At 34.4% G+C, this 14,278-nt stretch overlaps 1 protein-coding gene across 1 annotated transcript in view; it reads left to right on the top strand.

Moving 5' to 3' along the window:
- LOC118183902 (peripheral plasma membrane protein CASK-like) overlaps positions 1-14,278 on the top strand; it is a 367,998-nt gene that overhangs the window by 143,145 nt on the left and 210,575 nt on the right. The window contains exons 8-9 of the mRNA XM_085807886.1: positions 4,165-4,248; positions 13,388-13,496. Of these exons, the coding sequence (XP_085664012.1) occupies positions 4,165-4,248; positions 13,388-13,496 (193 nt within the window). The remainder of the gene's footprint in view (positions 1-4,164; positions 4,249-13,387; positions 13,497-14,278) is intronic.

The raw sequence follows: 14,278 nt of genomic DNA on the forward strand, positions 1-14,278 counted from the left end.
CAACTACGTCGCGAGCGTCCTCGTGTGGATGTGACTTAAGACCTTTACGACTGTGCATATGCGTGTGCGCAAGTGCAGAATACGTTTTCGCGTGCGCGTTTAATATATAACGGACAGTATAAGCTAAAATTATCTAATTATCTATTTCAGTTAATGTTGATGATTGCGTTGTTCCTTAATCTTCAAACTGGATCCGGCTTATTACTTTTTTTCAGACTGCAAGAGCAATTTTATAAAAGTAAACTTGAACTTTCGATTATGTCAAATAGAATTTCCGATGCTGGAGCTCCCAAAGGATCTACAAAACGTAAGTATGTTTCGATGTCCATCAAACAAAAAGTGGAATTGCTGCAAAAAATGGATAAAGATATGAAGAAGATGACAGAGAGGTTAGTGAAAACGAAAAAATTTCGATTGACGAGTTAGTCGGTATTCTCGGCACAGCAATTACGGGACTTGAACAGCGGAACTTTGTAACTGAACAAGAAATTATGTCAGTTTATAGAATTAAAGAGAAAGTATTATCACATAAAACGAAGCAACTTAAGCAACTTACATTGAAAGAAATGTTTAAAAATGTAAACAAATAAATATTAAGCTTTATTTTTTTGTAAATTTTGATACCCTTTAGATCATAATTGTTCTTTATTTCATGAATTCCCCTTTGATATTTTTAATTTTAGAATTTCTGCATGCCATTTTACGAGATTTAAACTGATGATCTATAATCCGGAATCACCGAAGCCCCGACGAGTCCGGATTAACGACTTTTGACTGTACCAACTTCAGACATGTGTTTTCCACACGGAAAATAGTTTTTAAACTTGGATGTTCAAGTACAAATCTTATTCAAAATGCATGTGTATGTTAATTTGTGGAATTTAAAAGTCACTATAGAGAAATATTCCAAAATAAAAGTTGTTACCGAACAACATTATTGGCTTTTCTTTCTTAGTATGAGCAGGCTTTAGTCAAGTCAATAATTTACTATGAAAAACCTGAAGATTTGAGAATTAGGTTGTAGAGACATTTGGTAATTTTTTTGGAAGCAAGCAAAATGGAAAATTAGCAACACCTTCGCCGGGAATCGAACCAGGGACCTCTGCAATACCGGCGCAGCGTGCAGAACCACTACAGCACGAAGGCACTCAAAGTGGGAGAAATACCTTATGTACTCCCCTTTTTAAAGGGCGACTGGGGTTTTAGAGGACCCAGTCACCATATCCTAGGTGTGGAGAATCCTCATCCAACACCCTTTTTATTTCGGGCGCCATTGTAGAGACATTAGTTATTTTTGGAAGCAGGCAAGATGAAAAATGAGCAATTGCCTTCGCCGGGAATTGAACCATGGACCTCTGGAATACTGGCCCAGCATGGAGAACCACTACACCACGAAGGCATGCTAGGAAGGTGGGAGAAATGCCTTATATACTTCCCCTTTTAAAGGCGACTGGGGTTTTTAGGGGAACCAATTGCCAAATCCTGGGTGTGGAGAACCATCATCCAACACCCTTTGAATTCGGGCGCCACTGTAGAGACATAAGGGTTTTTTTTTTTTTTTTGAAGCAGGCAAGATGAAAAATTAGCAAAGCCTTCACTGAGAATCAAACCACGGACCTCTGGAATATCGTTCCAGCATGCAGAACCACTGCACCACGAAGGCACACTAGGAAAGCGGGAGAAATACCTTGTAAGGTTAAAAAAATTTATGGTAAATATTTGAAACATTGCATCAATAAATCAAGCGAGCCCTGACATTAATTTAAACTGGACTTTTGTGCACGTAGAATCTGTAATTTTTTCCTCAAAACTTGTTTGTAATTGTAAAATTAAAAGTAATTGTATTACATAAAATATTAAAATAAATCTAATAACCCATTTTGTTTTTCAGAATTGTTGTTCATAGTCTTAGTTTAATTGATATCTTTAAGTTATTTGTGTGTAATTATTTGTATTATGATTATTTTATATGCTGTATCTTATAGGGAAAAAAATGTAAAGAAGTTGATGAAGGAAACCATTTTTTTTTAAATTCCTACTTCTGTATATAAATTACATAACTCCTGTCATCTGCTTTCTATGTGTAATCATTATACACTCATGTCCAAATTTATCTTTCGATCCTCCAAAATAATGATACTTCATGAAATATTCAGTCGATGTAATCCATTTTTGCAGGCAGTTTTCTGATCTATAAATTAAGGTCTTATTATTTGATGGTGAATAAAGTGCTTTGCACAAAGTGATTATCTGAGTGATATCAGCTATATATGAGCTGTATCTGAAATATAACTTTTGATTTCAGTGCAAAAAGACTCAGATATTTCAGAGCCAATTTGTTATGGCTCTGAAATATCATTTGGAAAAATTTGTCAAATGGTGAATGGCCGGCAGCTAAGAAATATTGCAGACAGTTATCGAAGCAGTGAGATGTGTGAATATTTCAAGACAGACAGTCTTTTTGCAATGGAAAGAATTTTAGAATTCTGTATATGCTGTAAGGAAGACTGGAAAAGGTCGTAAGCAACTGCTTTTCAAGATTGATCTGTGGCAATAACTGCTCATTGTAGCTGAATGTGTACTTCTAAACAGTTAAGTTTTCTGCAGCTGCCACTGGAATTGTTATATTACTGCAAACTATATAACATAAGGCTTCATGAATTAGGCTTTTATACCAAAAAGCCAAGGTTACATGTTTCACTGTCTACATAAAAAAAAAAAAAAAAAAAAAAAAAAAAAAAGAAGACCCATTAATTAACACAAAAAACATCAGAACTGCAGTGAACTCCAATAATCCCATGTTCTCTTTTCATGATGAACTGAAGTTTAGTTTAACATCTTATTCTAGCCGTGTTTACATCTGAAGGGAGTCAGAAAAACAAATATTCCTTCGAACATTATGGAATGTGACCATTTTGGTAATGCAAATGTGACGGTATGGGCAGGAATACTGATCAAATGGGCATACATCCTTACACTTTTTCAACATGGGGTCTGTGACCAGCTAGAGATATCTGTATGAGGTCTTAGCAATGTATGTAAGACTTTTCAGAGGTGCATAGGAATCTGAATTTTTTAATGGATTGTTCGATGTGCTTGTTCACATTGAGCAAACTTTGTTCACAAATTTCTTGAACATGAAGTCTGAGCGAATACAGTGGCCAGCAAAATCTCTTGATCTTAATTCGATAGAGAATTTATGGGAGTACCTTGGGAAAGCACTGCTCTGAGATGTTCCCTCGTAGAGATGTGAATATGCTAAAGACCACAATGCTGAAGGACTGGAAAATTCACCAAATTATGGTTAGCAGTGTTATAACCAACATGAAAGTGATAGGAATTACTTAAATGGCAGATGTATGTTGTAATATAGTAGAAAGAAAAAAGCAAATCACAAATGCACATTACATGTTTATTAATTTGACTTACTGAAACTGTTGCCATTCAGCAAAAATCAAAAAGGGAGCTACACATGAATATTAAGGAACATAGAATGTATAATTATAGCATTGCTTTGGCAGATGTAATATCATAAAAATAAAATAAAGTTTATTTCTAACAGAAAGCACATAGCGATGTGTGTGTAAACGTGATAGGAGATGACATTTTAACTTTTTTCTTTTGTGTCTATATGTTATGATGTTATGTGTGTGTTTATGTATCATTGCACACGAATTTGTAGAATTATAATTCACAGTTTCAAATAAATCTGTGATTTCGTGCATGTAAAGGTAATTTTGGACATGAATGCGTAATGATTAGTGTATCTATATCAATAATGACTAATGTATGTTGAAAATTGTTTACCCATCCAATGTACACTATATGAACAGCAGTTAATACTGTTAATTGTAGTTAGACATTAAGATGAACAAAATATATGTGAACATTGATTTTCAAGAAACAGGATTTTTTTTTTCTCCCAGAAAGTAACAGTTTTTCTGTATCAAGCGTACATGTTTCTAAAAAATGTGTTTTATTATTTATTTTTTCATATTATAAGAAACAATTTAGCTATTAGCAAAAACCTTGTGTTAGTAACTGACAACCTGATTTTATTTTCCTCATATGAAAAGAATTTAAATGCATTTTAACTAATCATCTTATATTTGTGGTTCAATAGTTTTAATATTTTAGAATTAGTTCTTAGTTTTTTCCTTACAGGGCAGAGAGCAGTGTGCTCCTAAAAGACATCTTTCAACAACTGTAGAAGAGCTAAAACGATTTAATGCAAGGAGAAAATTAAAAGTATGCAAACTAATATCTGTAATAATGTAGTAACATTTTAACTAAGCTAATGGTATTTTTGTAAGTATTAAAATTTATAATTTCTGAAATGCTGTAAAATTGCAAACAGAAATTTCTGCGTAGGATTAATATAGTGCATCAAGCTAGCTGAAAAAATTGTTAAGTGAACTTTTAATAATCAAGAATAGTTTGGAATTTGTTAATTAGTGCATAGTTTTGTCCTTTTTGAGGTAGATTATCTACAAAATATTGAATGTGTCAGATATGTTGATTGGTCATCTGTCTTTGTACATCACTTAGGACTGTAAAATTTGATATTTGCTAAATGTGTTTTTTTCTGTACCATATGTAAAAGCATTTATATTGTTATACCCCACAAAAAATAGATGTTCAATTTCAGTGCTTAGAAACAGATTGAAATAACACAAAACCATGAAAAATTATGTAAAACCTGGAAGAGCAAAAAAATGCCAAATTTCAATCATCTTTAAATACACTGGTGTGCAAAAATTAAGGACAAGACGGTTTTTTCAATATAAATTTGTACAAAAGCTTTCCAAATCAACACATTTAATACCGTAAGATCCCCAATACGTAAGGACATGAGTAATGTAAGCAACATTTACTAAAAGAGAAATCAGAGGGATAAAAAGAAGCTTTATTGAAAAAGTAGCATGGAGCGCAATGCGACTGAAGGCCGAAACATCCCTGTGATGGGTGTCCAGCAAGAAACATCCGGTCTTTAATAGGGGATACGATCTCCCCTGACTGCTAGGCAGGTTTCACAGCGTCTGCCCATGCTGAGAATGAGGGTGTCAATGAGTTGTTGACACATTGCTGCCCATTTGTCTTGCAGCGCCAATCGAAGCTCCGGAATCATTACTGGTGGTAAGGTACGAGCTGCTAAGCGTCTGCCTAGAAAATCCCATACATGCTCGATGGGATTGAGATCCAGAGATCGTGCTGGCCAATCCATACGTTCAATATCCTCACTCTCTAAGAGCTGTTCGGCAGCTACTGTGCGATGACATGGTGCATTGTCGTCCATGAAAAGGAACTGCGGACCCATAGCGCCTCTAAAAAGACGCACATATGGAAGAAGAATCTTGTTACAATAACGGGTCCCTGACTGAACCTGCGACGAAGATATGAAGGTCTGTACGACTACCAAGCATGATGCCTCCCCAAACGAGAACACCGCCACTTCCATACCTGTCCCTTTCAATGATGTTCGAGGGATGATTGCAGCTTCCCTGCTCTCTCCAGATGAGTATGTGATGAGAATCGCTACTCAGACTGAATCTCCTCTCATCTGTAAAGAGTACTCGTCCCCATTCATTGTCTCTCCAATTTCAGTGTTCCCGGCACCACAGAGAACGCCTTCTCCGATGGGCAGGCGTTAGAGGTACACACCGTACAGGGCGTTGTGCAAACAGACCACCATCATGCAGTCTTCTGGCCACGGTAAAACGCGATATCGGTCGTCCAATCGCCTGTGTCTAGCGATTTCTCCCGCTGTCTGCCGCCTGTTTCTTCTGGCCTGTAAGGCAATATACCAGTCATCTGCGTGTGGTTCCTCGTGGACGACCACTACTAAACCCCCGGATAGCTGTTCTTGTAGTTTGAAATTGTCTCCAAAGTCGTGAAACGATGCTGTGAGCAATACCGAACTCTGCAGCCACACTTGTCACACTGCAGCCTTCCTCCAACTTCCCAATGATTCGACCTCGTGTAAAAGCATTCAGATGTCAACAGATTGATTATTCGCCATTTCTCGCTGAGGCAGCAACTCGGTGTGATTTTAACTGCTATACGGCGTGCAATCTCTTTGCCAGAAATACTGATCTTGCACTGACAACATGCTTTATACTACTCAGACACTCCCCCATTATGTCTACCTGCATATCTGCGCATGTGCTACCATACATCACCTTACTTAATCTCCTGATTGGTCTTTCTGTCCGCTCTGCCTCTTCGTTCAGCTGATATGCTAATTTTTCGACTTCATCCATAATTTTTGCACACCAGTGTATATTGACCACTGGAAGAATAAGTGTAGCATTTGTTTCCGGTATATATTATTAAACTTCGTATCACAGTTATTGTAAATTTTTTTATACATAATTTTTATAAATAGATTAACTCGCGCGTCCCATTGATTTCCCATTTCCATCAAAAGAAGCAGTTATTTTTAAATTAGGAAATGGGTGAATGGAAGTTTATGACAAAAAGTCTTCTTTCTTGATTTGTTAGAGACAATTGTTTAAATTGAGATGCTTTCCAAATTATAACAGCTTAAAATTTGGTTGCAATTATCGGGTGTTTTATTGTTCATGAGAAAAATAAAGTAATTCCGGTTGGCATTTAAAAAAATTGTTATTTAAATATTTGTAAACTGGGCTATTTCTTCTTACTTTATATCAATGTCCATTTTCAGTGTAAAGCTGAAATGCATTGTGTTTATTTATATTTGTTCAAATGATAATATGATTCAAATATAAGTCTAAGAATTCGGAAATAATTGTTTTTAAATTTTTATTTATTTATTTTGTTTTATTTTATTTATTTATTTATTTATTATTATTATTATTATTATTATTATTTTTGCGAAAGTTTCCATTAATGGAAAATGTTGTACATTGTACTTAAACGGAATTTATGATAAGATTGTATATTTCGAGTATTCTTCACATTTTAATATTGGAAACACAGACCTATAAAGTTAATTTGAAAAGAATGAAAATTTGTGGTGAGAATTGGCAGGAGAGCTAATTTTCAACTTTTCTCAAATTGACTCGGCAATACTTTACTTGACATCAAAAGTCATTCATCTTAATTACTTAGGTTATTTAAAATTTAGATATTACCCAAAGTATAATGGCTTAAAATGTATCTGAAATGATTTAAGTATTTTATTGCTTATGGAAAAATTCAAATAATTGTTTCAAGCCACATTTTGGTATTTTGTGATTTAAATATAATCAACTGATAATTTTAAAAGAGTTTGATGTGGTGTAAATGAAATGCCAGGGCTTTTGTTGGGTAGATTTAATTAATTATTTTCAGATTGAAGTGCTTTTTAAGACAAGTGAAAAAACAAAATGACGTGAAAGGAAAATTAGTTATTCCTAATATAAAATGTAATTTCAAGGCCCATGATAGATCTATGAAAGAAGCTGATATCATGGATCAGTTTCTGTCATATTACTTCTTATCAGGATAACTAGAAAATGAGACATTATCGCATTTTACTGTGTTTTTCAGCATGTCTCCGCATTGTAGGTACGGTATTTTATCATAGTACATATCACTATCAGTAGTCATTCTGCTCTTGTGCAGTAATTGAGGACAAAAAAGGGAATACAAATTTCATTTTATATTAGGGTGTTTTTTTTTTTTTTTTTTTTTTTTTTTTTAATGTTTAAGATTATAAAGTTGTTTTGCTGTAGAAATTCTTAATCATGTTGTAAAAGTGCTGAATGGCCTCCCTTTTTATTATTTATTAAATGCATGTCAACTGATTTATAGTTTTATGTATGTAAAGATTTAAAAAAAGGTGAATCAGAGGCCGATGATAATTAAGTAGAGGTTTTATTAAAAGATGGAATTTACCGCCCACATGGCACGGCACGTTTCTACATATCAAACCATGACCAAGAACTACTACAACCGTTGCCAGATCAACCTAAGCAAAAGTATAAAACAGTTACGGTTAAAATACAGGACATTAAAACAAGAACGGGGAGTGCGTGTGATTATTCTCAACACCCTCCCTTAATCACATATTATTTTACATTTATCTCTTAAATAGCATAATCTTGGTTTAGGCAGGCATTTTGTAAACAAATCAGCTAACTGATTTTCACTAGAAACATATACGAGATTTATATCGTACAATTTTACAATATCCCTAATATACTTTAATTTAATATCCAAATGTTTTAGCCTAGCACAATAACTTTCATTCAATATTGCTTTAATTACAGACTGATTATCCTCATAAACTGAAACTTTAATATTGTCGACTCCTAAAATTTCTTTAGATACATTATAAAATACAGTTAGGTCTTGAATAGCTTTTGCTAAAGCCAAAATTTCTGCCTCAGTAGAGGACAGAGCAATAGATGTTTGCTTTTTAACAGACCAAGTTACAGGACAATCATTAAAGAAAATAATATACCCTGAAATAGATTTTCTATCATTTGTATCTGACCCCCAATCAGCATCAACATAAACATTTAACATAATATCAACACTATTATATTCTATGATTATTACAAAATAATAATTTCAATTCAGATGTCTCTTTTAAATATTGAAGAATTTGCTTCAGACCAGCCTTGTTCTTGTATCTGACTCAGACAGTTCACAGAAAACAGAATATCAGGACGAGTTGTCATAGACAGATACAGCAAAGCACCTACAAGTTCACGATAAGGGCCATGAAATCTTTCACCATTCACAAAATTTGATGAAGTTGACTTAGGCACTAGAGGAGTATATGATGGCTTATTTAACAATTTTCAACATAAGATTTTTGGCCTAAAGTAAGTTTGTTCTGTGAATATTCAAAACTTATTCCAAGAAATTCATTTGCAACTTCAGCCTTGGACATCTCAAATTCATTTCTAAGTAATTCAATCACAATTTTTACCTCTGAATCATTAGAACCAGCAATTAGCAAGTCATCCACATACAGCACAATAAATATTTCACTCTGTTTAGTTCTTCTTACAAAAGTACATGCTTCACAGTTAAGTTGTTGGAAGTTTAACAGAATTATAAAATCAGTAAATCTCTTGAACCACTGCCTCGGTGCTTGCTTAAGTCCATAAAGACTCTTAAGAAGCTTGCACACACGACCACTGTTGTCACTGTAGCCCATTGGTTGTTCCATGTAGATTGTTTCTTGGAGATCACCATTCAGAAATGCAGAAATTCAAATTACATCTAATGCATAGATTTCAAGATTCTTTTGAACAATGATAGCCAGCACAAGTCGAAGTGATGATGTACTAATTACAGGAGCATAGGTCTCAAAGTAATCAATACCTGGCTTCTGTTCAAAGCCACGAGCAACCAATTTAGCTTTGTAAACTTTGTTTCGTTTGATGCGCAACACCCATTTACAGGATATTGGCTTTTCATCCTTTGGCAAGTTGACTAACTCCCACACTTTATTTTTATTAAGAGAAGCTATTTCCTCATCCATGGCTTTCCTCCATAGGACTTGCTCTTCTGTTGGCAATGATGTTATATCCTCATATGTTACTGTATCAACAGTTGCCACATTAGCTTCATACACAAAGTAATCATTCAACTTTACAGGTAATTTTATATTTCTTCTTTGCCTAGTAATTTCTTCATGACTTTCTTCAAGATTTCTGGATTCTACATCACTTGAATCATATACTACTTCATCTTTAGCAGTATCTCTACTTTCTATGGAAAAATCATCTTGAACTGAGATACATTTCTTTTTCTCTTCATTAAACAACACATTTCGAGAAACCACAACATGATTTGTGACTGGGTCCAGTAAACGATAACCCATGGTAGAGTATCCAATAAAAATCATCTTTTTTGATTTTGTATCCAATTTCTTTCTTAAGTTATCATGAACTCTCATGTATGCATCAGATCCAAACACCTTAATAATATTCAAATCAGGCGGCTTCCCATATTTGAGCTTATAAGGTACATTTTCAACAGTCTGATTTGGAATTCTATTCTTCAGATATGCAGCTGTCTGTACAGCATAGCCCCAGAAGGATTTAGAAAGCTTTGCTTCACGTATTAGAGCACGGGCCTTCTCTAAAAGATATCTGTTGGCTCTCTCAGCCACACCATTTAATGGAGGTGAATATGGAGGAGCAGGATCTATCATAACACCATTTTTCTTGCAATGACGAGCTAGTTCACCAGACACGTATTCCTTGGCATTATCACACCAAATCTTGTAGACATCAGAATTCTGCTTTAGGAACAATTTAAACACTTCATTTATGTCACTTTTGTGCTTTAAGAGATGCACTTCAGTAAATCTAGAAAAATCGTCTATGATTGTAGCAAAATACTTTTCACCTTCCCTAGTGGGTGGATCAATGGGACCACATATGTCAGTGTGTACCATTCTCATTGGCACATGCTCTCTGCTTCTAGGACCTTTGTTCATAGGAGTGTTGGAATGTTTTGCCAATATGCACTCTTCACAAAAGCTTGAAGGTGACTCAGATACTGGCAAACCCATTTCTTTTAATATTTTATGAGATGAGTGCCCCATGCGCCTGTGCCATAATTCTGCACTGTGATTTGCAATGTATGTTTAACAGGTTCAAATTGACTCACATACTGTCCTTTCTCATTGAGTTTAGCAAACTCAAATTTTTCATTCCTCTTTTCAATAACAGCTACATGATTCTTAAAAATTACACTGTAACCTGCTTTTTGAATATTCTTCACAGATATTAATTGACCGTTCAACTCAGGCACATATAACACATCTTTAAGTAATACAGTCAAAAGTCGTTAATTCGGACACCCATAATCCGGACCTCAAAGCTACAAACTTTCTGCGCATGCGTCGTGTTCACGCATGCGCACAAGCATTTACGAGAGCGCGTAAGACCCTTACAGTTGCGAATATGTTTGTGCGCATGCGCGTTTAATGTGTAACGGAGTTATACGCTAAGCTAAAGTTATCTAATTCAGTTAATGTTGCTGATTGCGTTGTTCCTTAATCTTCGAATTGGATCCGGCTTATTATTTTTTGCACTGTTAGAGCAATTTTATAAAAGTAAGCTTAAACTTTCGATTATGTCAAATAGAATTTCCGATATATATTTACTACAAAGCGAAAGTATGTTTTGAAATACGAAATCTGTTTATCAATTTCACGCTGCTTTGCGGCAGAGGGGGGGGGCAGAAACGTCATTATTAGATTATGATAGATTAGAAAGATTATGTCAAATAGAATTTCCGATATATATTTACTAATGTGTAATTTGTATCTACAAAGCAAAAGCATGTTTTGAAATCCGAAATCTGTTTATCAATTTCACCCCGCGGATTGGAAGTTGATCTGTCAGCACTATCCTTATCTTCAGGGCAGATGTTTTTATTTTATTTGGTTTATGATTCCGTACTAAGTGTAGTATTTCATCTCGATATACTCCGTCTTTGATATGATTTAAATCAAGTTCCTCGTCATTATAATTCGCTTCCGATAGTGAAGAAAGTGACACAGAGGTTATTGAAAACGAAAACATTTCGATTGACAAATTAGTCGGTATTCAAAACACAGCAATTATAGGACTTGAACAGCGGAACTTTGTAACTAAACAAGAAATTATGTCTGTTTAATAGAATTAAAGAGAAAGTATTATCACATGAAACGAAGCAACTTACATTGAAGGAAATGTTTAATAAAGTAAACAAATAAATATTAAGCTTTTTCTTTTTGTAAATTTTGATACCCTTTAGATCATAATTGTTCTTTATTTCATAAATTACGGTTTCATATTTTTAATTTTGTAATTTCTGCATGCCATCTTACGAGATTTAAACTGATGATCTATAATCCGGAATCGCCGAAGTCCCGACGAGTCCGGATTAACGACTTTTGACTGTATTTCTCTTCCATTTAATGTTCTAGGTACTGTACCAATACCTTCTACCTTTAAAACATCATTTTTCGAAGCACATGCAACAGTTCCAGAAAAAGGTTTAATTTCTTCAAACCACTCACCTTTATTACACATGTGTGTAGATACTCCAGAATCCAGAATGAAATTTCCAACAGGCTCATTAACCATGAATGTTACTGCAGCCGATTCGCTATAATCTGATTTATGGTTAAATCTGCAATCCTTCCTGTAATGCCCTGGGCGTCCACATCCAAAACAAACTAATTTTTTCTTGCAAAGCCTGGCAATATGACCTTTACTTTTACATTTGTGGCAGATGATATCACGCTTATCAGCGCTAAAAGCTACGTTATTACTTGAGCCAGAAATACAAGAATCGCAAGAATTTCTCTCACCTTGCAATTCTTCAGCATTCAAGAGCCTTTGCATAACAAAGTCCAGCGTAAGCATTTCATTTGGCTGGTTCTCAATCGTCGATTTAATAATGTCGTACTCAGAAGGTAGCGACATCAACAAATAAATAATCACATCCATATCTTTGACTTCAGCACCCAAAAGCCGCACTTCATTTACGATAGCCAACAGTTCGTTAATGTGTGACTGCATACTGCAATCTCGGCGTTTCTTCAGTGTCGATAATTTCTTTCGTACTAATATTTGACTAACTGCACTCACCTTATGGTATTTATTCTTTAAACTGCTCCAAATTTCACATGCAGAAGAGTCACTCGACATGGTCGCCAATATGGCATCATCTAGAAGGGTTAGCAGCAATGCGTAAGCCTTTTTTGCATCTTTGATTTCAGCAACTTTCGTTTCATCCGCTTCAACGTCTAAATATTTATCAAGTTCTTTGGCTGCAAACACAGCTTCTACACGACGCTTAAACAGAGAAAAGTTTTTACCGTTAAACGGCTCAACACAATACTTTGTGTTCTCATCACATGCTGCCATTTCAAATTTCACTTAACGCGCGATTCCGTTCCAAACAAATAAGTTCCACAAAACAAATATAAATGCTTCGCCTCTAGCGTGTTCAATATCAGAACCACGCTCTGCTATAAAGATTTAAAAACAGGTGAATCAGAGGCCGATGATAATTAAGTAGAGGTTTTATTAAAAGATAGAATTTACCGCCCACATGGCACGGCACGTTTCTACATATCAAACCATGACCAAGAACTACTACAACCATTGCCAGATCAACCTAAGCAAAAGTATAAAACAGTTACGGTTAAAATACAGGACATTAAAACAAGAACGGGGAGTGCGTGTGATTATTCTCAACAATGTAAAAAATACTGAAAACAACCAGTTGTGGGCTTAGTTGAATCCCCCCTGCTCTTTAAAAATTGAATTATTTTGATTTATTATGCATTATATAACATATTTTTGGTTATAATAATTTGCATGCATGTGTGTGTGTGTGTCGACACACACACACACACACACACACACACACACATATATATATATATATATATATATTTCAGGGTGCTGTAATAGCAGCTGTTTCAAGTCCTAAATGGAATAATTTTTATTATGATCCTATTCATGATGGAAGTTCTGAATATGGGATAGAAGATGAAATTACTGCTGCAGGTAAGTTCATGAGAAACATTCACATATGTATATTGAATAAGAACTATGAAAAATATTTTTATCAATTTTGAAACTTGGGGGCAGGAGAGAAAATTGAAGGCTCTTGAAGTAATTTGTTTGCACAATATGGAAGGTGGAAATTCATCAGTAGATATCACTGATTCAAAAGATAATGAAAAATTTGACATATCTGTTTTGTTCAGTTGCCTGTGAAGTACTGCATTTATAAATCTCAGATTAAATTACCTTGCAATTACTCCAGTTATGAATAATATTTAGAGTGACATTCTTTTACTATGGGAAAAGTAATAATTACATATGCAATATCTGTGTGTGTGTTGCATGTGTATACGAAAACTTAAAAAGCTGAGTTTAATATAGGTTCTAATATATTTATAAAATACTCATGAATTTTGCCATTCTATTAAAAAAGTAAGTAGATATGTGCAAATGATATTGTGATTAAAAGGACAAATTTTTAAATTATGTAATGCTGTAGCCCATGTGGTATCTATGAGGTTTCTTGAGTATAAAAAAGAATGCGAGTATGTGTCACACCTTCTGATGTCTGTTATAGGGTAGACTAGAGAGGGCTGAGAGTTTTAACAAGTGCTGCAAACAATTTGAAAGGATTATTAAGCGAAGGAAAATTATTTTATTTAACAAAATAAATAAAGTAAATTAATTTTTCATATATAAAAAGGTATTTCTAAAAATAGAGAGAAAAACAAATAGCAGAGCAAAAATACGATGCTTTTATTGGAATTACAAACTATAGCTTT

The sequence above is a fragment of the Stegodyphus dumicola genome, chromosome X1 (assembly GCF_044657685.1).
Source record: "Stegodyphus dumicola isolate Sdum_Otavi_A_Nest chromosome X1, ASM4465768v1".
Taxonomy (NCBI): domain Eukaryota; kingdom Metazoa; phylum Arthropoda; class Arachnida; order Araneae; family Eresidae; genus Stegodyphus; species Stegodyphus dumicola.